Source organism: Sphaeramia orbicularis, chromosome 14 (genome assembly GCF_902148855.1).
Source record: "Sphaeramia orbicularis chromosome 14, fSphaOr1.1, whole genome shotgun sequence".
Taxonomy (NCBI): Eukaryota; Metazoa; Chordata; class Actinopteri; order Kurtiformes; family Apogonidae; genus Sphaeramia; species Sphaeramia orbicularis.
This window is the reverse complement of record NC_043970.1, coordinates 43,017,734-43,043,527: the sequence shown is the minus strand read 5'-3', so window position 1 is coordinate 43,043,527 and position 25,794 is coordinate 43,017,734. Positions and strand designations below refer to the sequence as shown.

The 25,794-nt window shown below is 40.9% G+C and overlaps 1 protein-coding gene across 2 annotated transcripts in view; it reads left to right on the top strand.

The window, feature by feature from the left end:
• The first annotated feature begins 77 nt into the window (after positions 1-77).
• Positions 78-25,794, top strand: part of LOC115432905 (flotillin-2a) — a 32,590-nt gene continuing 6,873 nt past the window's right edge. The window contains exons 1-7 of one of the 2 annotated variants that reach the window (XM_030154000.1): positions 78-273; positions 8,211-8,292; positions 16,661-16,751; positions 23,876-23,999; positions 24,798-24,916; positions 25,106-25,219; positions 25,309-25,428. In XM_030154000.1, coding sequence (XP_030009860.1) covers positions 225-273; positions 8,211-8,292; positions 16,661-16,751; positions 23,876-23,999; positions 24,798-24,916; positions 25,106-25,219; positions 25,309-25,428 — 699 coding nt within the window. In that variant the 5' untranslated portion in view covers positions 78-224. Of the gene's footprint in view, positions 274-8,210; positions 8,293-16,660; positions 16,752-17,185; positions 17,277-23,875; positions 24,000-24,797; positions 24,917-25,105; positions 25,220-25,308; positions 25,429-25,794 lie in introns of both variants that reach the window. The other variant, XM_030153999.1, reaches the window with a different exon arrangement.

Here is a 25,794-nt window from a genome sequence, read left to right as displayed (position 1 = left end):
GCGGACTGGTAGAGCGGACATAGACTTTTATTGTGAAAAAACCGGAAGTACGCACGTCAGTGTGGTGGCGCGTGTTCCCGTGGCTCGCGGAGCTTCGTAGGGGCGGGGATCGACGGCTGAACGTGTCCGAGAAAAATAAGGCGAGAGTTTTGGAGAAAAATAAACGTGGAAAAGCATCGAGTTGAAGATTAAACGTCTGTTTTCTTGGATTAACGCGGTGAAAGATGGGGAACTGCCACACCGTCGGACCCAACGAGGCGCTCGTGGTTTCAGGTAAATGACGCCGTTCGAGCGCGGGTACCGAGCCCATCGGCCCGGGGGTGTCGGCAGAAAACCCCCCAATGTAAGACCGGAGCACCGACCATAACCCGGGACAGACCGGGTTAACGAACTGACACCCGGGCCGAGGAATAATGTTAAAAAAAACAACAGGTTTTGTCGCAGATAAACAGGTCTGCTCCACCGAGAATGAGAAAAAAACGTATAAATGTCCACAAGTGTCAAAAAATATAAGTAACACAGACCTGTGGTTATTAAACTGAAATGAACTGATGAGAACTGGGCGATTTAACGGTAAATATCGCGATATAGACGTGAAGCCACGCCCCCTGAGGTTTTGCCTTATTTTGGAATATTTGTTTGTCACAGGCTAATAATTAATTTTTGTATTAGTTATTATAGTTCTGTGTTTGATATTTTTAACCATAAGGCTGAGCCCTGTTCTGACTGAGTCTGTTTATTTTGAGTTTTATTATAGTTTTTTATTATTGTCTTGGTAGTAGAGTAAATAAATAATGGTTTAGGAAATTAATGGAAACACTTAGGCCGTACATAGGAAAATGTTGTCCAGTTGTAACTTCAAGTAAAAACTGTCAATATTGGAATTCAATGATTCAATACAATGTTAAAAATACAACATAAAGCATCACAAACAGACGAAACCAGAGGAAACTACTGTGAAACTGGCACCAGTCTGGATGGAACTGGACTGGATTTAATGATAATGGTTCATGGTTAGCCCAGATCCAGATCAGACTTAGTGGGACCTCTGAACACATCCACAGTCCAACCATCAGGATCTAAATCATTTTGTTCAATAACCATCAGATTCAGAAGTCTGACTCAGCAGGAAATGAGCTGTCAATCACACCTGTCAGTCTAAACTCCACCAACTGGACTTGAGACCTGATTAATGAAGGATGTTTTCCAGATGGACACTTACTAGAAGGTCCAAGTAAAAAAAACAGAATAAAACAGATGAGAATAACTGGGAATAGAAAGTTTAATGTAAGTCTATGGAAACCAGTGCTTTTTGGAGCACTGGTATTACACTTCAACAAACTAGCAGACTTTCAGTTTAGCGTCTTTGACCTTTAATTCAGAAGCTGCTGAGGATGTTTCTGTAGCTACAACATGACCACGCCTATAGTGATGTTCACTTCTAATCATCTTTAATCTTATTCTCTGTAATCAACATCAAATATGTTGTTTTATTGACTTGAATCATGTAAAACCTACAACTTTCATGACTTTAAATATTTTTTTTCATAGTCCTATATATATGTAGGTGGTGGCACATTAATATTAGGATCTAAACATGTTCCATCATGTTTAACCTTAAAGTAGTATTTACAGGTCACTCATAATCCACCTGGAATCTTTAATAACCGTCTGAAATGCATTTTGTTATTATTGCTGTGATGAAACATGTTGTACTTCTATTGTGTTCCTGGTTTTAGTTTGTCATGTGTCATTTTTTCTGTTTACGTATAAACCAGTCAATATATAATTAGGAGAACGTAAACAGCTGTGGTTGGGTTGTAACCAGTTGTTTTGGGCGTGTTTTATTGGTGGGATGTGCTGTATCACTGCTGCAGAGTGAACACTGCACAGTTAATGAGATTCTAAACTCCAGAAGGGATGGAGACTAAACTGTGGTTTTCATTTAGCTCCTGGTTTGGTTTTGGAACCATGTGTTGTCAGATATCTACTGCTAATGACAGAGGAGGGGGATGATACTGATATTAAAACTGAATCTGTTGTTTGTAGAATAACACAAACCCATCAGCTTTAATTCATTTAACAGGTGTTTTATACACATTCAGTATAATTTTGTGAGTTCATTGCAGTTGGACATTTATGGGGTTAGAAAGCTGTCCAAATATTCATGTGCATATGACAGATATGTGTGCATATTAGCCTATAGTTGTTAAAAAAAAATACAATTGTGCAAAAAATAAATATGTGTAAACTCTTGAATTCAAGAGGTTACACATATTTATTTTTTGCACAATTATAGACAAATATGTACTAGAGCTGCACAATATATCGTTTGAGCATCGTCATTGCAATGTACGTGTGTGTAATAGTCACATCCCAGGTCCTGTAATGTAGGCGGTAAATGAATTCAATGTGTTCTTATCTAAGTTCAACCTGGGTACCTGACACACACTGAAAAATGAGCAATGAACAAGAGAAAATCACCGAAAACAAAGACTTGGTGCCAAAAAGAAAAGCACCGTCAGTATCTGGACTTACTTTGGCTAAAAGAAGGATGAAACTGAAACACGTGTTCTGTGTCCACAGTGTCTTCCACCTGTCGACACAACCAGAGGAAACACTACTAGTTTGTTTGATTATTTACGTCGACGCCACAAAGCTGTTATGTCCTCCTGCGTGTTTTTCAAATCGCAATATATATCGCAGGGTTAAAAAAAATCACAATGTCAGTTTTTTCTAATATTGTGCTGCTCTAATCTGCACACATATCTGTCTGATGCACATGAACGTTTGGACACCAACCTAACCCCATAAACTATTCTGAAACAAGCATGTGCAAGTCACAGGCCAGATGGAGGTGGCAGGACGCCAGCGTAACAAGGCCTAAATACTGTCAAACTGGATTCTACAGTAGAGAACTGTTTGGGAAGGAGAACAAACTGAAATTAGCCTGGGTGTCAGGATCACATGAGCTAATGTTATCGGTCCAAAAACAATCAGTGTCTGACTAATTATCCTCTGTTTCTGAAATCAGATGTGTTTAAATCTTGTGTAGTATATTCTGGGTAACAGATCTGCTCTTTGTCTTTTCATCGTGGAGTCATGTATCAGTCCTTAAAAGTCTCTAAATGAACAGATGATCAGCCACACACTAGTTTATGTTTTCCATCCGTCCTGGAAACTCTGTGACCTAATGTGAACTCCACAGAAGATGAGAAACGTCACATGTGTGTTTGCACGGTCGATGCTTTAGTGAAGTTTCACAGCCGCTACGTATTCCTTTTGATCAGACCAGCAGGTTCGGACTGAGTTGGAAACATGAGACTTTACTCTGATTCTTAGTCTGTATTTGTGTGTGTCTGGGTGTTTTGTTTGGTGCTGAAGCAGGTTCCACGGTGCTGGATGTCTGATACGAACCATCAGGTTTACTTTACTGCTGTGCACTTTAGAAATAAAACTTTTTAGTTATTTATAGGTAATTTTTAGGGGGCGTTATTGTTATTGCTATTTTATAGCAGTATTTTATTATTTTGTCAGTAATTTGTACTATTTACTAAATGCTGCTGACAGTCGAGGACTTGAGTGCAATGTTTCGTTTCTGTGTATTCTGCATGCTGAAATTACAAATAAATTTGAATCTGAATCTATTTGACTGTGAGGGACCTCTGTCTGTAAATCCTGCTTTGTCCTCATGGTTTTAGTTTCTGAAAGGATTTCCAGTAAGAACTATAGCTGAGCGTGTCAGAGCTCATTTCCTGTTGAAGCCACTGATGAAACAGAGAAACCGTCCTGGGATTTTCCATTGTGAACCAACGCTGAAGACCATTTTGTTGTGATAAGAACATATAAGAACTGATTTATTTACTGATTTATTTGCATTTGCATTTATTTGGATTTAAAGGATGAGACTCTTTGAAAAACTCTTTTCTTATGTCTTGGATTAAGCTTTCGTTTTGTTAAATCCAAGCCTGTGTTAGTTTGATGTCTGTTTTTTTTTTTTTTTTTTTTTTTTTTTTTTGTCTGAGTAAATTCTCATTCATTCCAGCATGGCCCTTCCCCCTTTGGCGACGAGCAAATGCCTCCAGGAATCCCAGTTATGCCTGAGTAGATTCACAGGGGTTAAAATGGAGTGGAGCTCCAGGGTCGTCTACAGGGACTGTTTTAGACCGTGGCATTTGGCTGGACGATTGTTACAGGAGCGGGTTTATTAAAGCAGCGTTTCTGATCCAGTAGAATTAGATGGAACAGGTTCTAGAGGCGTTTGTCTGTGTGAAAAAGCTAAGGGAAGCAGTTACAGGCGCTTTCAAATGGTGAAAGCCCATGTGTTGAAATGACAGAAGTACTTCCATAAAGTGACAGCATGAAGAAGTAACACGAGTACAGACTGGTCCGTGTCATTGTCCTGTGGTTGGAAGTAGGGATGTAACAATTACCGGTGTAACGATAAACCATGGTAAAATTCCTGACGGTTAGTATTACCGTTTAAATATAAATTATCATGATAACCATGTTTGATTACCACATTTTGAAAGAGAGAGAGAGAGACCCGGTCCAAGTGCACAGAGAGAGAGAGACTATCTAACTATCTATGAAAAAGAAACTAAAACAACACAAACGTGATATGGAAAATGGTCAAACAATGGCCATAAGGTGCCATCTTTCATGCACATTTGTATGTTTGATGTTTACATGTTAATATTTGAAGGTTTCTGCGAAGAGAGAGTACATTGTGCCTATTTTATGTTTTTTTTTTTTTTTTCCAGAATACATCTTGGTTAAATTATTTCAGTGTGTGTATAAGTACTTTTTGAACATTTTGAGCACATTTCAACAATACCGCGATAATAATGATAACCGTGATAATTTTGGTCAGAATAACCGTGATATGAAATGTTCATATCGTTACATCCCTAGTTGGAAGCTGTTTTCAGACCCACAGAGAACCGGTTCCTGCACCTCATGTGGAACCGAACATCAGAACATTCAAGAACCGAAACTTTGGTTCTCGACGAGCACCAAGTAAAAGTTGGTTTTTCTAAGTGAACTGTGACGACATGAGTGGACGTCACCAAGTTGATAGGAGCTGGCCTGTGGAGGTTCCGTCTGTGGAGTGGGTGTGGCTACCTTCTTCTCCACAGCAGATGTTGGAGCATGGTCTGGTGCAGATCGATACCAATCTGTATTAACTGTACAAATGCTCACAGGTAGTCCATGACATCATCCATAGCACTGGTGTTATTTTCTCTGCCATCAACATGTCCGCCTTTGTATGGCCTTTTTTTTTTTTTTTTGGTGGCAAAGCAGCGCCTTCTGTCAATGACGTATCATGTGCTCACATAATGGTATGAACGCAGGGTTAGCTTCGATGCAGGTTTGACTGGTAGAGGAACCGGCTCCGACACCGGGCCAGCCGCTCTGAAAACAGCTTCAGTGTGTTTGTGTTGCTCTTGAACCTTTTCCTGGTGAATTGTTGCTGCTGTTGCTACTGTTTCGTCTGTGCTTTGTTCACATCAGGAGAGTTATTAACAAAGTGTCGTTCATACACTGGAAAAGACAGGAAATGGAAAAGGAACTGCAGTGGAAAGTGACAGGATTCCACATGAAACTGTCAGAGTGTGTGTCTGTGTCGGGTTGTGTTGGTATAGATAGTCGTACATCGTTGACCCCCCCAACCAACCCCCCGTCAGTTAACATGTGACAGCTGGGAATGTCACACTACAGATTAAACTATCAGACCGATCCCAGACCAGGAGACACACACCCAACAGGCACCCACAGCTTCTAAGAAAAACCACCAGGTCCAGGTCTTAGGGTTTGGACTGGTCCACATGAATCCTGATCGGGTGTCAGGGTTTGGACCGGTCCACAATGAGTCCTGATTGGGTGTCAGGGTTTGGAACTAGTCCACATGAGTCCTGATCGGGTGTCACGGTTTGGACTGGTCCACATGAGTCCTGATCAGATGTCAGGGTTTGGACCGGTCCACATGAGTCCTGATCTGACTCCACTGTTTAAAAAATAAATACCATGGACTGTGTGTGGATCAGTACGGGTTCACTCTAAAACCTCAGACACATACATGTACTGTTGTTTAAACTCCATGGATGTCTGTGCACAGTTCAGACCCTCTAAGGCTCCCACTGAGTCCATCATACTGTGAGCGGTGTGGACTCTGTGGACATTGTCTGCAGATGTTTGAGGTTTCATAGTCGAATGTATCAGTTTCCTTTAAAACAGGAAGATGGGAAGACTTTCTACTGAGCAGTCTACTGTGGGACACCGAGTAAGAGGAACAGTTGAGCTGTGCGTGGACGTGTCCAGCAGATGTCCACATTGAGTCCACCTCGAGAACGTCCACGGAGTCAAGTACACCCGACTCTGTGGGGCCATTACTGAAGAACAGAAGTACTTTGAATATTTAATGTGTTAGTTCAGGTGTTAAATGCGTTCCTGTGATCGTAGAATCACTAATTGTTTTCTTCCACATCATTAATTAAACATGAGTTAATTACTTTTTTTAAAATTACTTAATCCTCTTCACTCCTACCAGAGCATAGAGCCTTCACCAGGTCTCCCCTGCTTGTAGATGGTTTATTATTTAAAGTGTCAGAATAGTTTAGTACGATGTGTAGAAAAACATAGAAGTGAAATAAACAGATCAGCTCATGGATCAGAGCCAGATCCTGACCCGGTATCAGATCCAGTTTCCATCCTCCATTAAATAAACTATAGTAAATCCAGTAGAATTCTGCAGGTCTGGTTTGTTCTTCACTACAGTTGAAATAAACCGTGTCAGGTTCAGGTTTAGTTTATTCCGTTTGTTCAACCAGATCTTGTACGTCTGAACCACTGTTACTGATCTGGGATCTGTCCACAGGAACATGATCCAAACAGTACAGCGAACATCTACAACTGTTCATAACATGACCTCATCACTTTAATGGATTAATCCAGACTGGTCTCAGGAAATCGCGTTGTATGTCGCACCAGTTCTTATGGCGTGTGGCATGTTATACCTACGCATTTTCAACCTTTCACGTGTTACTGAACGCCATTTGATTGCGTGTGAATTTATGCAAAGATCTGCGGTTCACTTGACCATAACTCGCAGATTGTGGTATTGGATGCTAAGAATAGCGTGAACATACACACGTAAAGCTCATAATGCGTACAGATGACATGGCAATTAAAAGTGGCATGTATATTTACATGAGTCATGACATCATGTTACATTAATCAGAGTTTTTAGGTTTCAATCAGTGACAGATGATTGAATCTACATCAGGTTGAAGTCTTTCAAGGGGGGGTCATGGATCAGTCCTGGGTGTTTTTTTTGTTCTTCAGGTTGGAACATGTATCAGGTGGCATTAATGTTTGATGGTTGGAGCACCCTGGACTCATTTTGTGGATGGACACCAAACCAATCTACTACCATGGTGATCTGTCACTAGACTAGACAAAGAGTTTAGGTTTGGACAATGGACAAGGACTGGACTGGAAAAAACACATGGACACACATGTTTGTGTTTTGGACCAGTTTGGACTTTAATGTTCTCAGATGTCCAATGGAAATGGGCTGATATTGCACACATGTTCATCTGTGGAACCAACATGTGTTTGTTGGACTAAAAAGGAATTGTGTTGATAGAGTTGGACATAATTGGACATTTACTATTTTTATTTGGACAAATATTGTCTTGGAGCAGTCTGGGTGAGTTTATTTATATTATTCAAACAAAATCCAAGTTTTTTTTTTTTTTTATTTGAACGTAAAATTATTGAAAGAAAAGCAAAAAGAATCGATATGATATTAATGTTTCTGTCAATAACAGTTGGAATTGAACCACTGGTACAGTGGAGGATTATGGTCCAAAGGGGGACTGGAGGTTTATGGTCCTCCAAAGGGGGACTGGAGGTTTATGGTCCCCCAAAGGGAGGACTGGAGGTTTATGGCCCTCCAAAAGGGGACTAGAGGTTTATGGTCGTCCAAAGGGAGTACTGGAGGTTTATGATCCTCCAAAGGGGGGACTGGAACGCCTCAGTGTTGGTTCCAGTAAAGGTTTCAGTGTCAGATACAGGTTGGACTGCAGGTACTGGTCCATTCTAAGCCCTGGCGAGCCGGTTCCAGTAGTTGATGGTGTTGTCTTTTTGTCTTTGCTGTTTGTCATTGTGTCTGTGTTTGACGTCTGTTTCTTGTGGATTCTCCTCAGGTGGCTGCTGTGGATCAGACCAGAAGACCTATGTGGTGGGGGGCTGGGCCTGGGCCTGGTGGCTCATCTCTGACATCCAGAGGTAAGACTGGTCTGACCAACACCCCCCCCCACCCCCGGCTCATCACAGACAGACAGACAGACAGGAGGGTTTTCAGGGGGGGTTCTGCAGGTCCGGGTGGTCTATGTTCAGCTCCACACAAACAAACCAACTTGTTTGAACTAGAGCTGAAACTAGTCAGACTATGAACTGAAAACACAAACAAACAAAAAAACACTTTGTCCTTAAACAAGAACATTTGGTGCACGACAGTTTAAATGCATGACAAAGTTAAACAAATATTCAATTCAATATTCAACAGGTATAGTAATGTCAGAATACTTAATTAATCCCAGGGGGAACTGTTGTAACAGCTGCTATGTGCAACTATAAGAAAAAAGAGCAGCAAAGAAATGTATGTATATAAAAAAATACTACTAAAGTGTTCTGTGTTCTGGTCCATGTGGGCAGTGCCTCCTTCAGACTCAGGTCCTCTACCAGAGGTCTGGGGGTCTGAGGGTTCTGTTTACTGTTCCTAGGACTGGTCTCTTTTGGACTCAGATCTCTGATGTGGTTCCTGGTATCTGCTGCTTCCACTCAGTTTGGGCCGTTCCTGCCCTTAGTGCCTTAGAGATTCATAGAACACAGAACACCAAGTCAATATACTGTACAACAAATACACATAAATAAGCGTGCAAAAATATTTTGTGTAATTATAAAAATGGGGTTTTAAGGTGGAATTTTACCCTTGAACTGCATTTTGTGCAGAACTATTCCAGTGTCTAACAAAGTTTGTTAAACAACTAAATACTTAAAACAGCGTACGACTTTCATCACTAGTTTTTCTTTAAATGTGTCCAACCCCAGTCACATCCACAGTATTTGTAATCCGTTTGTCTGTCTGTGGTTACGCACCTTAGTCACTTCCCTCACAGTGAATAACTTCCCAGTGTCCTCCATCACAAGGCGTCTGTTTACATATGAAACCGAAACCAAACTGGCACTCAGCCTTTTCAGAACTCCAGTTGCAGTATGGACGCAGCGGCAACAAACATGGAAACATCTTCATTGTTTCTTGCGGTGGCGTGGAATTCTGAAAAGGAACGAGTGATGGTTTGGTTTGGGTTTGGGTTGGGTTTGGTTTGCTTTTGGGTTTGTTTTGGGTTTGTTTTGGGTTTGGTACGTAAACAGACAGATGTAAGTGATTTAGGTGTGTAACCACAGAAAGACTAACAGATTTCAGATACTCAGGCTATCACTGGGGTTTGACAGATCTGATGAAACACTGGTGACGAACGTCATACGCTGCTTAAAGTGTTGAAATTGGCAATAAAATAAACATTTTACCTTAAACAAAATATGAGACGTCACTAACGACCTGTTGACGTCTAAATTTGCCGTTGACTAGTGGTTGAACCCACTGACCTCCAAATATACAAAATATAGATTCTTTTCATTGAAAATGAGAGTTTTGGCAAAGTTATCATTTTTCCATCAGGCAATTTTTTTCAAATTAGGCAATTTGAGGGTCAATAGAAAAGAGACCAGTGACATTCTGTTTGACCTGGAGCAGAAACCTGCAGAAACCCCAACAGAGGAAGGGAAAGGTAGTGATGGTGCATTAGGACAAACAACAGTAATATTAGAGGAGAATGTTTAGTGAAGTGACTCAACAGTGTGTGACGGTTCAACAGTAGAAGAACCATGTGACAGTTGATGACGACGAGGTCAGGGACAGTTAGAAAACACCAGAGAGACAGACCAATCAGAGACAAGATGAAGAGGCTTGAACGCGAGTCACCGCTGGATTTGGTTCATGTGTTTGTGTCAGAAATTAAAACCAGGACCTAAACCTTTAGTTGAGTCTTGACCGGGTCTGGACCTCAGGTCCAACCAGACGGTTTGGACTGAAAATGAAATCCACTAACCCTGAAGGATCCAAAGTCACAGTTCAGTGTTGGTCAGTTCATGTCTGGACTGACAAGGTTTAGTATGATCTGAAAAATAAACCAAACAGGATGAAGTCAGTCACATTTCAGCTGTCAAACATACAGCCCGTGGGCCCAAACCGGCCCGCCAAAGGGTCCAATCCAGCCCACAACATGAAAGTATGAAATGCAAAAATGAACAACCCATGGGTCATGACAGCTCAATATGATGGAAAAGATGGGACCAGTATAATAACAGCATCAGATCCTATTGATGATGACGACACAGTTTCCTCTGAGTGTAAAAAAGTCAATTAAATGATGAAAAATATTTACATTTACAAACAATCCTTTAACAAAAAAGGTGAATAAACTAAAACCATGAACAGCCTGAACTGTCTTCATATAACATTGGTCTACAATTTTTTAGAAATGATTTGCTTCAGAGATTAAATGTGCTAAATGTTACGTATTTTAATAAGATTAATTGGAAAATAAATGACAAAAGTGCCAGTTTGCTGATGTTTTCAAGGTGTATGATTAAGTGTTATTACACATATATATTGGTTTATGTACATTTCTATAATAGTTTTATAAATCTTCCACTAAAGAGAACCTGTAAAGTGAATGTATTCTAATGTGTAGACAGTGTTTTGAAGTAGATCTTGTAGCTCTGAGACAAATATTCCTTTTGAGTCAAACCCATTCTCTCATTAATTCTTGAATTTCACATTTTGACCCAAGGCTGTATCTTGGAAAGTTTAGCCAACCAGCATTTTTTACTTGATTTTTCTTTATCAGTGACTCTCATGTGGTAAAATTTCATTACTTTTATTCTGGAAGCATTTTCCTTGTAGACCAGTGTAATCAGTGTCATTGGACCAATATTCAGTCTGTCATTAAATGTGTGTTTGTAGATCCACTGGATCTGTACATTAATGAACATGTAGAAATGATAAATTGAGGATGAATATTAATACAATTACAATTAATGGAGTTATATTATTAGATTAATAAATTGCACTTATTTTTCTTTTTGCTGGTTGTATCTGGTCATTCAGGTTATTCACTTTTTCATAATGTCATTTAACTTTTTTCACATTAAAAGATAAAGCTGTGGATTATTATTATTATTTCTAGGTTCTTGTTGTTCTTTTCCTGGTTCTGATCCGTTCTAGATCATATTGGACTGATAGTGGAACCTGAACTAAAGTGACTGTTTCAGATTAAACTGTGCCATTGTTCTCGGTCTCTGCAGGTTCTGGTTTTCATTCCTGTCTTACTGTGGATCCTGCGTCTGTCTGTCTGTCCTCTGCTTTTCTAACCTGCTTTGCCTGGTCTGCTGCCGTTGTCCTCTTGTCTCTGTCCTAACTCGTCTCCTCTTTAACTGCTGCTCTTTGTCTTTTGTTGCTAAGACACTAACGGTGGCATCTACTGCAAACACAGCTGATACATGAATCTGTAAGCCACGCCCACCCTTCTCTGTCCTCTAGGAGACGTGTCCCCCTGTCTATTCACCCCAGGTCTGGGAACATGACGGCTTGGCTTTGGATTTTCTTTCTGGGTGGTGGGAGGTGGAGGGACAGTGTCGTAAAAGCCGGGGGGTGGAGACTTCCTTCTCCTGATGCAGTAATCATGTTAATGTCCAGGCCTGGGATTCATTGATCCAATTCAGAGGAAAGAAGATGCAGGGGGAGGAGGCCACTCCTCCTCCTCCTCCTCCTCCTCCTCCTCCTCCTCCTCCTCCTCCTCCTCCTCCTGCCGTCGGCCTCATGTTTCTGACTCTGCAGAAGGAGATCAGATCCTCAGAGTTTTATTCAGCCACTCCTGAAACGATGCAGGGTCTGACATGAGAAGTGGACGGAGACCACAGTGGTTCTGTTGGGTTTGGGTTTGTTGTCATTTAGCCTCAAATACATCAATTGAACAGTTTGAACCCTTGGATGCCTGAGTGTCTGGACCCTCCACTTTAACATAAATACATCAAAATGACCCGGGTTCAAATCAATATGTTTTCATGACACTTTGTCATTTTGTCATGTTAAAAATAATCATTTATTTTATATTTTATTCCACAAAAGAATGATTCCATATTTGAAATATTAAAATGTTTAATTTCGTAACATTTTTAACAATTCAAAAATGTTTTTTAAAATGTAGAACATTTTAAAAGCAAAGTATATATAGTATATATAATATATAGTGTATAACCGTAGCGGAACAGTGAGTGAGTCCTTTGGTTTTACTATTGAATGGATCAAAGTTTCAGATGTAATTCTATTGTAAATGAATGTGGGTCATTTTGACCCAAATAGGGAAGCCTGGGATAGTAAAACAGAAACTACAATTACATAAAATCTATAAAACGCAAGTTAAAATTTTAAATATCATGATGTCAATAACATGTTTTTTGAGGAATACCTGGAATATGAAATAACTTTTCATTCCAAAGACATTAAAATAAAACAGACTGACTGGGTCATTTTTACCCACGTATGCATCTAAGGGTTAATGACCTTCCCTTATTTCACCTTCTATCACCTACTGTCGTCAGTACTGGTGAATGTGTTGGTGCTGATGTTGTGATACTGTCAGTGCATTTCTGTTCTAAATCTTGATCCATAACTGGAATCATGGTTTTTCTTCCAAATTTCCATTAATCAGTACAGACTCTTTATGTCCAATTAAACACTCGTTTCCATAAAATGTTTAGTCAGTTTGAAGGGGTCCAGGGGTCGGCAACCCTGGTCCTGGAGAGCCACTATCCTGCATGTTTTAGATGTATCCCTCTTCCAACACACCTGATTCAAATAATAAGCCTATCATCAAGCTCTGCAGAAACTTGATAACGACCGTCAGGTGTGCTGGAAGAGGGAAACATCCAAAACACGCAGGATAGTGGCTCTCCAGGACCAGGGTTGCTGACCCCTGCTATAAACTAAGTTGTGTCTCCAGTAGGTGGCGCTTTAGGCTGCGTTACACATGGTTCTGATAAAGCGTCCTGTTGTTTTCCTTTAAAACTGGACGTGATGATGTTTGCTCATTGGAGAAACAGGAATAATCGGATCTCCTCATCATCCACAGGATCTGTTTGACGTATTTTATCATAAAATCTGTAACAGCTGATTGGTCAGCTGATCAGTTGAAAAATAATATTTTAAAGACAATATTTTTCAAAAACTGTTAAAATTAATATAGTCTCTGTTTCCTCTTCTTGTACCATTTCCTTAAACCTTTTCCAGTGTAAAATTTCACTTTTCACTTTATGTTTATGGAAAGGGCTCCACATTTGATATTAAAATAATGATTAAACCCTGGGTTTATAGGGTAATTAAAATAAAGAGGTAAGAGTTATGTTAGGCTGTCAAACTTTAATAATAATAATATGTAATAAAGTACATTCTCATCGCTATGAATTTCACTAATTCTGACTCAGATATTTTTCCTTCAGTTTTCAAATTAAACCAGTCAGGCTTAAATATTTGCTTGTTGTCATGTTTCATCACAAATCTACAGCGCTTCCAAACCCAATAAGTCGATATGAACAGAACTATGAGCTTCAGTCATTTCCTGTATGACCTTCTGAGCGTCACATGTTGAGTTTCAGCTGTTTGTTTTGGTCCAGATGGAGGTCACCTACGTCTGTTCATGCCTCATTCAGCCCATTCACACATTCAGCTCCGTCATTTTAAACACAGGTTGGATCCAGTTTGATCATCGTCTCCAACATTTGACCGCAGTTCCCAGACGTTGAATACCTGTTTAAACCCACAGGTCCATTCATTCTGGTTCTTTCCTTCTGTGTAGACGTGAAGGTGGAAAGTAAAACTCCAGCTGCGCCATGTTATGAAAGAGACACGAGTCCATATTATTCAGATTTACAGATTATTGAGGACAAGTAACGAAGACTGGATTTGAGTCAATTTGATCAGTCATAGAAATATTGATGTTGCTAAACTATATGGACATAAATATGTGGACACATCATGTCTACAGCTGTAGATGTCCTGTTCATGAGGATCAGACACAGAAACATCAATATTTCACTCTAGTTTAAAGGTCCCATATTATGCAAATCTCACTTTGTGAAAGTTTTCTTATAGTAGTGTGTGTTGCAGTAGCCTCATTATGAGGTTCGAATTTGAAAACTGTCTGTTTCCTCCCTGCCTTGCTACACCACATTTTGTGAAAATGCCTGCTCAAACGGCTGAGTTTGAGTTGGGTCCGCTTATGACGACATAAGCAGATTTAACTCCTCCCCCTGACTGCGCCCCCACCCTGCATGAAAAGGTAAGCCCCACCCTGGCAAAGTACCCCTTGGACAGCAAACATGGCGAAGGCGAGGCACGCAAGTTGTGGTGTTGTTGGCTGCACACACCAACACGATAGTTTATTTTTGCTCCCCACTTCCGAGCCTCTCCGAAAAAAGTGGCTGGGTTATATCTTTGATGGTCATGTACCAAACAGCATTCCCAAACGCTTGTATGTGTGTGCCCGGCATTTCACGGACGAGTGTTTTTCGAACATGGGCCCATACAGCTCCGGCTTAGCACAAAGACTCCGAATCAAGAAGGACGCAGTACCAACGCTTCGTGACCAAGTACAAGTGTGGGAGATGTAAGTTCTTATCATTTTTTTGTATCTTTACTGCATAACCCTACATTACGGATAAGCTGGTGGTTGTTGATGTGTACGTCTAACGTTAGCATGGCAGCTAACATAGCTCGGTTACTGCTGCTAACGTTTGCGTCCCCGTTTACATGCAAGAGCTGATAATATCAAGAGACATTCAACATAACTACTTTGAACACAGGCCTTTTGTGGTTGGCATCAGTATAGTTAGCATCAAGCTTGTTAGTAGCTGCCTGCATTAGTGGCGGCAGGCGTCTTTCCGTGTCAGGTCCACGAACCCGACACAACACCGCCGTTTTCCGTCGGGGTTCAATCACGCCTCAAGGCAAAGAAAGCCAGTGTTTGGAAAGACGTTCTGTCTGAGACATGTGTATTGTAGACGAGAGAGGGGCATTTCAGCAACATTAGCGCGTAGTACTGCTAGCGTAAGCCGCGTCCTCTCCCAGAGAGAGGAGGGGGAGTGGGCGTGGACAGATGCATTCATTTGCATACCCGGAAGCAGGCCCAGAAACAACCTGTTCTGAGGAGGGCTGGTGAGAGTGACTTTTTCGACCGCTGAAAATCCGAACAAAGGATGATTTTGGGGCGAACAAACTTAAATACTATGTTTTTGGGCTTCTGAGACCTATATGACGTGACTGAAAAATAGCATAATATGGGACCTTTAATGGTAGATTTTTCTTTCTCAGTCAGATGTGATGACTGTAGATGGTTAGATGAGGAAGAAAATTATTATTTACAGTCAGAGCAGGAAAAATATTAAAGACATTTAGAGGAAGAACATTTAAAATCAGAGTCAGGGAGAAAAAAAACAAACAAAAAAACTCACTCATTAAATGGATGTTGACATTGTTCTATCACTGTTATATACTATATTTTACTATATATAATTTGCTTTTCAAATTTTGAAAATATAAAAAACATTTTAAAATCGTTTAAAAAATTGAATATAAATAAATATGTTAAACATGAAATCATTCTTTTGTGGACACAAATATGATTATTTTTAACATGAAAAAATGACAAAAGTGTCATAAAAACACTGATTTGAACACGGGTTGTATTTGACCCATTTATGGAAGAGTGGAGGGACCAGGCACTCATGGATCTAAGGCAAAAAAAAAAAACCTAAACTAAATCAATGTTTACAGAAAGGAAGTCCAAACCAAAGAAAGGAAGCAAAGATAACAATTTAAGCCAAACGAACTAATGCAATGATATTTATCCTAATATGACATTAGTCATCATTATTTTGTATCCCAGACCCCTGTTCCACCCCTGACCCCTGTTAGACCCCTGTTGGACCCCTGTTAGACCCCTGTTGGACCCCTGTTAGATCCCTGTTAGATCCCTGTTAGACCCCTGCTAGACTCCTGTTAGACCCCTATTCAACCCCTGTTGGACCCTCGTTAGACCCCTGTTAGACCCCTGACCCCTGTTACACCCCTGTTGGTCCCCCGTTAGACCCCTGTTTGACCCCAGACCCCTGTTGGACCCCTGTTAGACCCCTGTTAGACCCCTGTTAGACACCTCCTGGACCCCTGTTTGACCCCTGTCCCTGTAGTGCCTAACCTGCTGGTTCTGAAGTGGACAGACGTGGTTTTTTGTATTAATCATAATCAGGGTCAGTCTGTGGGATCTCCAACCATCAGCTTTGGTTTGTGGGTTGCCCAGGATCCTGTTCTTTGGCTCAGAAGTGTTTTAATAGAGATAAGAGTCACTGCCCCCCCCCCCCCCCCCCTTTTCTTCCTCCTTCCTCTTCCTCTTGTCCTTGGTTACTGACATTCCTAACGGCTGTTGTCCAACTCACTGTTCTGCCTCTGCTGTCCCCCTGCCTGCCGCCTGCCTAGAATGTCTCTGGAGGTTATGACCATCCTCTGTCGCTGTGAGAATATCGAAACCTCGGAGGGTGTCCCCCTGGATGTGACAGGGGTGGCTCAGGTAATGCATCTCCAAAAAAACAAAACCAAAAAAAAAACAAAACAAAACAAAAAAATCCAAACAGTGGCTGGTTCCGGACCAAAGGAGGACGCAGGGGCCAGCTGGAGCAGTTCCACTAACAGCTAACTGTGCTTCTGTTTCCTTCACGGGCCTTTTCTCTTCTGCAGGAGGTGTCAACACTGAGCTCTGACTCACCTTTGACAACGGGGTCGATCCGCGGATGCTCAAAACAGGATGATTATTGACTCTAATTAAGAACCGGCCAGTCAGAGAGAGAGCATGTGCTTTGACCCCTTTGTTAGTGAACTGGAGTCCTTGGGTGAACGGTTTGACTTTGTCCTGTTTGGTTTCTGTGTGCCAGCCCTTCCCTTCATCTGCTTCCCCTCCGAACATGCCTATTTTTATTATTTTATATTTTTCCACATTCTTCACAGGATAACCCTTGAGATTATGACCCTGCAGCCCAAGTGTGAGGATGTAGAGACAGCGGAGGGTGTAGCTATTACTGTGACTGGGGTGGCTCAGGTAAATCACCACACTTCTCTGGGAATGCCAGTTCAGACTCCACTAACCCCCCACCCCCCCCACCCTGCACCCCCCCCATTTCCACATCCTCCTCTTCTCAGGCATCATCCCGTCGTAGCAGAGGAGCTGAAGTTAAGACGCACATGCATCTGGATTCACCTGGAACATGTAGACCAGGAGGTTCAGGTTCTGCATTCAGACCAGTATGATCTAAAGTGGATCAGAACCAGGACAAAAACAACAGATGAAACTAGAAATAATGACAACGTGGAGCAAAACAAGTAAAATTACTTTATGAAAACTTTTCACGTCTACAAATTATCCTTTATAAAATGTGAATAACATGAACAACCTGGATTTTTTTATGAACAGTCAGTGTAATTGTACCAATATTCAGCCTCAGTTTATCATTTATACATGTTCATTCTATCGTACAGATACAGTGGATCTACAAATACACACTGTTAATAACAGACTGAATATTGGAACTATTACACTGATTTATATGAAGACAGTTCAGGTTCATATTATTTCAGATTATTCACATTTTTCATTTCAGTCGTGTGGGCCAGTAATATAATAACATAATAATCTATAAATGATGTCAAAAATGAGTAAATTGAGAAATGTGAACAGAACTTAACAAAAAATAACCCAAAAAAATCTACAAATATGAACAAAATAAATAATAAGAACAGAACTTGCTCAAAAATTAACATACAAGAAATAACACAATGTTAAAATGACACTTAAGTCTGTTAAGACTTTTCAGGTTCATATTTGTTCATTTTTGTGAAAAGGTAGTTTGTAAATGGAAACATTTTTGTGTAATTTTACTTTTTTACAACAAAAAACAAAACAAAAAAAACCAAAAAAAAAATTAGCAGAAAAATGTCATTATTTATCAGTTGTGTTATTTTCCTGGTTCTGATTCACTTTAGATCATATGGGTCTGAATGTAGAACCTGAACTAAAAGGATTTGAACATCATTTATTGTTAATACCTTCAGTGTCATTTTTGTATTTTACAAATTTATCCTGTGGGCCGAATTGGACCCTTTAGCGGCTGGTTTTGGTCCACGGGCTGTCTGTTTGACATCCTTGAACATCTCAGAACATGAACCCGGTCCAGGTGAGGAGTCAGGTCCTGGTTCAGACTCTGCACATACAGAACCACCACAGCGTGGTAGTGTTATGTTGATGCGGTTCTGTGTCCAGACTGGACCGGGTCAGTGGGTCTGAGTGAAGCCGGTGGTTCTGTGTCCAGACTAGACCAGGTCCATGGGTCTGAGTGAAGCCGGTGGTTCTGTGTCCAGACTGGACCAGGTCCATGGGTCTAAATAAAGCCGGTGGTTCTGTGTCCAGACTGGACCAGGTCAGTGGGTCTGAGTGAAACTGGTGGTTCTGTGTCCAGACTGGACCGGGTCCGTGGGTCTGAGGGAAGCCTGTGGTTCTGAGTCCAGCCTGCACTGGGTCCATGGGTGTGAATGAAGACGGTGGTTCTGAGTCCAGCCTGGACCGGGTCCATCTGTTGTACATGTGTGTGTTTTGTGTCTCCTCCCTGGATGGTTTTTTTCTCCTCAGTGCCAAACTTCTTTCATTTCCACATCTTTTTTCATTATTTATTGTTTTTACAAGTTTTTAACAGAAAATCCACCAAACTCCTTTTTCAACCAACATGAACCCAGAACTGGTTCAGAGTTGGATCAGTTCATGAACCTCAGGTGTACATTGTTGTCAGCTTTACATCCACTGAACCCTGTAGATTATTAAGGTTTGATATGAAGCCAGACCAGGCTGGACCAGACCAGACCAGACTGATGTACCAGATTTTACCTCTCAGTGGAAGAGAAGAAATGAGACTACTGAAGCCCATGACAGACAGGACAAAGCAGGACAGTGATCAGGTTTCAGCTTCAGATGGACCAGATGGACCTGGACCTGGACATGCATCAGTACAGGTTAAAGGCTCATTTATGCTCTATAGTAGATCCACATATGTACACTTATGGACACTTATAGACACTTATGGACACTTATGGACACACAGTGCCTTCCGTCCTCTGCCTTCAGTTCTTCTGTATTTCTGTCCGTCTCCTGGAACTTTATGGATCCAGACCAGATGTTGCAGTACCACCAGGAACCATGGGGGGCAGTGTTGAGATCTGAATCCTCAGCACCATCGACGGCCTCTCAGACCCCTTTTCCACCAAACAGAACCTGGTGCTAGTTCGTTACCGGTGCTAGAGCCAGTGCTGAACTGATTCCAACCTGGTACCTCCAAAGAACTGATTTGTTTTTCCGTTGGCCAAGAGCCATGTGGAGCCATGTCATTACGTCAGCGTCAAACATGATCAGGTGATTGTGGGTCTGGTGTGGGAGATGCTCACTCAGAAGCAAGTGTTCTAATGTAGTCCATCTGTAACTTCTGTAGTTTGTTTAGAAGTTAGTTCATTTCTACACTGGAGCAGATCACACCCATCTCTACTGTCTGTATTTTCAGACCAGACTGTGTTCAGGTCTGATTCCACTTTGTAAACAGTGGACTTGATGTTTTTTCCAGTCAAACCAACCCTGTCCTTTCACGGAGACAGTGTAACCGTCTGCAAATCCAAGGTTTGTCTTTGTCTCATTTTGATAATACATCCTGACCTTTGACCCACAACAGCAGAAATGTTCTCATTTCATTCTCAACCAGAAGACCTCATGCCATTGGTTCACAGGGACACATGTGACCACAACTAGAAACAGGTTTTATCATTCAGGACCTTCTAAGGTTACTGACCCCCTATGAAGGTGCTGACCTTTGACCCCGGACAGTGAAGGGTTTGGTGGATTTTCTGCTGGAGCACATGCCTGTTTTGCGTCTGATGTTCTGTTCTTCATCCGTTCTGTGTGCATGCCAGTGTTCCTACCCCGTTGCATTATGGGTGCTGTATCTGGGCCGCAGTCACGCTAATCGTCTTGTCTTCTCCTACATGCATGGCGACAATGAGCCCAGTGTTCGGAGCTGAATAAACCTGCACTTTCACACAGTTCACTTCACAGAGAGGCTCATCAGGCCCCGTCTGATCGGCCCAGTCATTGTAGAGCACGTCTCCATGGCAACGGGAGCCGTGTGCTGCCTCCAAGGTCGAGAAACACGTATGTTTAACCTCAGGATGAGCATATTAGGGCTGTCAGAGTCACTTAGTTCAGCGGCGACATCCTCCCACTGTGATCTGAAGTGGATCAGACCAGTCAAATAATAAAAGAAGAATGTATAAATAATGACAAATACAAACTGTCCTCTATGTTTGAGTCAAAAAAGTTAAATTGCATTATGAAAATGTTTACATTTACAAACTGTCCTTTAAAAAATGTGAATAACATGAACAACCTGAAATTTAATAAATAAGTGTGATTGCACCAATATTCGGGCTTTTATCATTTATACCTGTTCATTATAAACGTACAGATACAGTGGATCTACAAGTACAACATTTAATAAGAGACAGAATATAGGAACTATTGCGCTGATGTATATTAACCCTTTCATGCATGACTCATTGATTTTATTTCTCAAAATTAGGCTAAAGTTCAAATTCATTTTGAATTTTTAAAAAAATAGGGTTTTATTCATTAGATATTTTCCCTCCTCAGACCCAGGAAAGGACAAGTTTGGGCTGTTTTTAATTCAATAATTGCAGATATTGGAAACATCGGGATGAAACAGTTTTTTCAGATGCATTTGTAAAATTTTATGGAATGTCCTTTACAGTGGATGGTTGTTATTTGTTTTTTTGTCTAAATCTCTGAACTTGTTGACCAATCGTGGACAGTAAAACCATGTCTGGGTCTGAGGAGGTTCACTTTAGCAGATCCCAGATCAGTCCACATTTTCCAGCTCAGATAATCCTTTAGTTCATTGTCTGTCTGAGGGTCTATACAGACTGAACCCCTGTGGTTTGGACTAGATTAACTTTAGAAACCTTTGGAACGTCAGTCCAACTATGTGTACACATGTGGACGTCAGGTATGCAAGGGTTAAGACAATCCAAGTTAGTCACATTTTTTGTTAAAGGATAGTTTGTAAATGTAAACGTTTTCATGTAATTTTACATTTTTTACACCAAAAGAAAGACAAAAGTTTGTATTTTTCATTATTTATCGGTTCCTCTGTTCTTATACATTAGATCATATTGGTCTGAATGTGGAACCTGAACTAACAACCGGACCCTTTGGCCCACAGGTTGTATGTTTGACACCGGTGAATTGCATCAAATTCAGTAGAAAGTGTTTGTTTCTGCTTCAGTAGACATTATTCAGGTTGTGAAAATGAGCTTGAGGATGTTTTTCCTCCACATTCAACGCCATAGACCCGTTTATTGGAGGGTGGGAGCTTTTCCATCATTTCCTGCTTTTTTAAACTTCATGGTGTGAAGGAAGTTTGGGTTTGGAGGAAACAGGAGGAGGTGGAAGGGAGGTGTCGCAGAGGGCGGGGCACAAACTCAGAGCCCCTCATATCCCATCAGGCTTCAGTTCTGCAGCACAGCGCCCCCTGCTGTGTGCTGTGTGCTTGTGTGGCCGCCTGCAGCCTCTCCTCTTCTCATGGTTTTCCATCCACGGTCGATGCATGATGCCAAACCTGTCGCCTAAGGACCCAGCTCACGTTGTTTTTCCTTCCAGCTCCAGTGACGTTAACGCCGTCCTCTGTCCTCTCCTGTTCATTTGTTCTGTCTCTAAGTTTGAACTGGTTTAACTGGAAATGCCTTTGCTTGTATCTTGTTAACTTCAGGTCATTCATTTTCATTTAGAGACAAATGTACAATTTAACCCTCTGGTGTCCAGGTGAACATATTAAACACACTTTCCACTTCCTGTTTTTAAAGCTCAGATTATTTTATAGTTTGTTTTTGGTCTGAATTCAACAGTTGTTCATTTGTGTCTGATTGTTTAAATTCTGATCTAAATTCTGCACTAAAACCATCCCATAATAAACAGTGTTAAATTCCTTCATTAACACCCTTCTACCAAGTGAGTACAAAATACACACTGACACGTTTAACATTTGACCTAGAACCAAAAATAATAATATGAACCAGTGTGGGTGTCAGTCCACTGGTTCCAACCCTTTTTTGTCTCCTGACCCCATTTTAGCATCACACATTTCTGTCGACCCCAGACATTCAAAATAGAGACTTTTGTTGTGCTCTAATTAGTTTTTGATCCTGTGATAGTTTTCTATGCTCTGTTTCAACTACAGATTAATTTTAGAGGACATTTAGTCTATATAATGTATATTATTGTGGACAGAGGCAGAAAAGCCAGGTGTAGATTACTGCACAAAAGGAGAATTTTATTTTCCTTGATCAGGATATGTACAGTCAGTCCAGCTTGGATTTACAAGGCTGACAATTAATACTGAACAAACAAGAGCTCAAACTATGAATTATAAAAGAGCTGCAGCATCTGAAACCAACCACAATGAACATTTTACAGATAAACAGTACCATAGTGCTTCAGTTTCAGACTCAGTTTGTCTGCTATGGATTGGGATTGGCTCTGTCAACTCAACACAGATTTATATTAGTAAGGGTTTATTTTTATCAATTACGACAAATTTCAGGCGACCCCATTTGAAATCTAGGTGACCCCATGTGGGGTCCCGACCCCAAGGTTGAAAAACAGTGTGTTAATCACTGACATATGACAGGAGGAAAAAATAAATAAATAACTAATAGCTATAATTTTTATGTACACTGGGGGAAAAATGTTTTTTTGTATTTACATCAAATAAGTTTGTTTCCATTACTAACATGGCATTTAAAGAGTTAAAAAAATATGACAGTTATTTAATATTTAATTTTTTACAGCTTAAGTTGGTGAAATACAAGTTAAAAAAAAAAAAAAAAAAACAACAAAAAACTAAAACCGTCGCGTTGCGGTCCAGTGCTGATGACTGTGTGTGCAGATACCAGAGGGTTAATGAATGTTTGATTTTCCCTGTGCTGATGTTTGTGTGTCCCCTCAGTTCAGACCGAACTGGTGAATGTTTAGAGTTGATGTCAGGATAAAAGTGTACACTGTTGGGTTGATCTGTGTCATTATTATTGAATGGAGTCAGTAAAGCCTTATCATGTCCATGTACGAGGGTCCAGAGGTAGATGTGAAAATGCACTTAACTTACTGTATGGAAGGAGTGTGTTTATGTAGAGACAGTAAAAAGACAAGGTTTGATAAATGTGGTTCTAACTGTAAACTTATTATTATTAGTGTTTTTAAAAACCATGAAATCACTGTTTGTTTTTCTGTGTGTGAAGGTTAGAATATAAACTGTGTGTTTGTTTCAGAAACAGGACAGTTATAGGACACTGGAACGTGTGTGTGTGTCTGTGTGTGTGTCTGTATTTGTTTGTGTGTATTTGTGTGTGTATGTGTGTTTGTGTGTTCATGTGATGTCCTGTGTGTGTATTTGTGTGTGTTCATGTGACGTCCTGTGTCTGTATTTGTGTGTGTCCATGTGACGTCCTGTGTGTGTGTGTGTGTGTGTGTGTGTGTGAGTGTTTGTGTGTATTTGTGTGTGTGAGTGTGACATCCTGTGTGTGCTCCTCCACCAGGTGAAGGTGATGACAGAGAATGAGCTTCTGGGTTATGCCTGTGAACAGTTCCTGGGGAAGTCTGTGATGGAGATAAAGAGTGTGATCCTACAGACACTGGAGGGACACCTACGTGCCATCCTGGGTTAGTACACACTGATCACACATCTCAATATTTGGAGAGTTTTAAGAAATTTCAACTTACACTTTTTGTCCAACTCAATTTTTTTTTTTTTTTTTTACAAATTTTTGAAAAGATTGAATGTGAAGCCTCAAAAGCCTAATCCCTGGGTAGGCGGGGTATCAGTGAGTAGGAGGGACAACATGTTGTGAGCTCTGCCTACTTTTTCACATGTTTATTTTATTGATGACTTCTAAAGCTCTTCAAGGCCTCAGACCATATTTCAGGTCTTTTCATAGAATAGAATAGAACAGAACATGACAGAACAGAACAGAATAGAATAGAATAGAATAGAATAGAATAGAATAGAATAGGTGTATCATCCCAAGAACAATGAAAATCAGTTTATCATCAGATTAAAGTGAAAAAGCAAATACTGTTTAGTAAAGTATCAGACAAAATTATACTGAAAATATAGACTGAAAAATACTGACAATATACACAAGTACAAAGAAATACTAGAATATACAAAAGGACAACTCTATACTACAGATATGTACTACATATAAACAAAATATACTACACATAAAGGATATATATGGTAATATAGGATATATAAAGATAGATAGATAGATAGAGTGAGTGAGTGAGTGAGTGAGTGAGAGAGAGAGAGAGATCTTTGTGTTTTGTTTTTTACCATCAGCTCCATCTCATTACTCATTACTCAGTACTATTTACTCGTTACTCATTACTGCTCATTACTCTTAGTACTGTCTGAGGTACTGATCTGTCAGTTCCTGATCTGTTGGTTCCGTCTTCCAGGAACTCTAACTGTGGAGCAGATTTACCAGGACAGAGATAAGTTTGCAACTCTTGTGCGGGAGGTGGCAGCACCGGACGTTGGCCGCATGGGCATCGAGATCCTCAGCTTCACCATCAAGGTAACAATGTAATAAGACAGTTGCTTGATTCCTTCTGAAAGGTGACATGTAGACAGACTCATCTGGAAGTGTCCACATGAGTGGTTTAAGGGTTAATAGGGTGTGTGTGTGTGTGTGTGTGTGTGTGTGTGGGGGGGGGGGGTTGTTCCTCTGCTGTGGATCTATGTTTGTGGTTTGTTCTGCTCATAGGACGTCTATGATAAAGTGGAATATCTGAGCTCACTGGGAAAAACTCAGACGGCTGCAGTTCAGAGAGATGCCGACATTGGAGTGGCCGAGGCCGAGAGAGACGCCGGCATCAGGGTAAAACATCCCATCATGCTTTAGGAACACCGGCTCTGACCTCACACATCAAGTCCTCTGTGTCTAATGCTGCTCTTTGTCTTTTACAGGAAGCTGAGTGTAAGAAGGAGATGATGGATGTCAAGTTCCTCGCTGACACCAAAATGGCAGACTCCAAACGGGAGCTGGAAATGCAGAAGGCGTCGTTCAACCAGGAGGTCAACACTAAGGTATGAGGACCAGGACGGGTATGAGGACCAGGACAGGTATGAGGACCAGGACAGGTCTGAGGACCAGGACGGATGGACCGGGTCTCCGGCACAGGCATTAAACCAGGATTTCCAACCGGTGTGCTGTGGAAGATGATCCAATATCAGTTGATGGTTCTGGAAGAGCAGTGTCACATAGATACTATAGATACAACAGGACCAGTGACCCACTACAACAGTCTACTGTTAGCCTCTGAAAAATAAAAGTGAAAGTGAACCGGCCCCGATGATGATGAATGGTGTTGATGAACCCCTCCTCACTAGTCATATGTGGATTAGTGAGTTACCTGCAAACCCCGGGTATCAGGTTGGGGGGTGTGGGGGGGT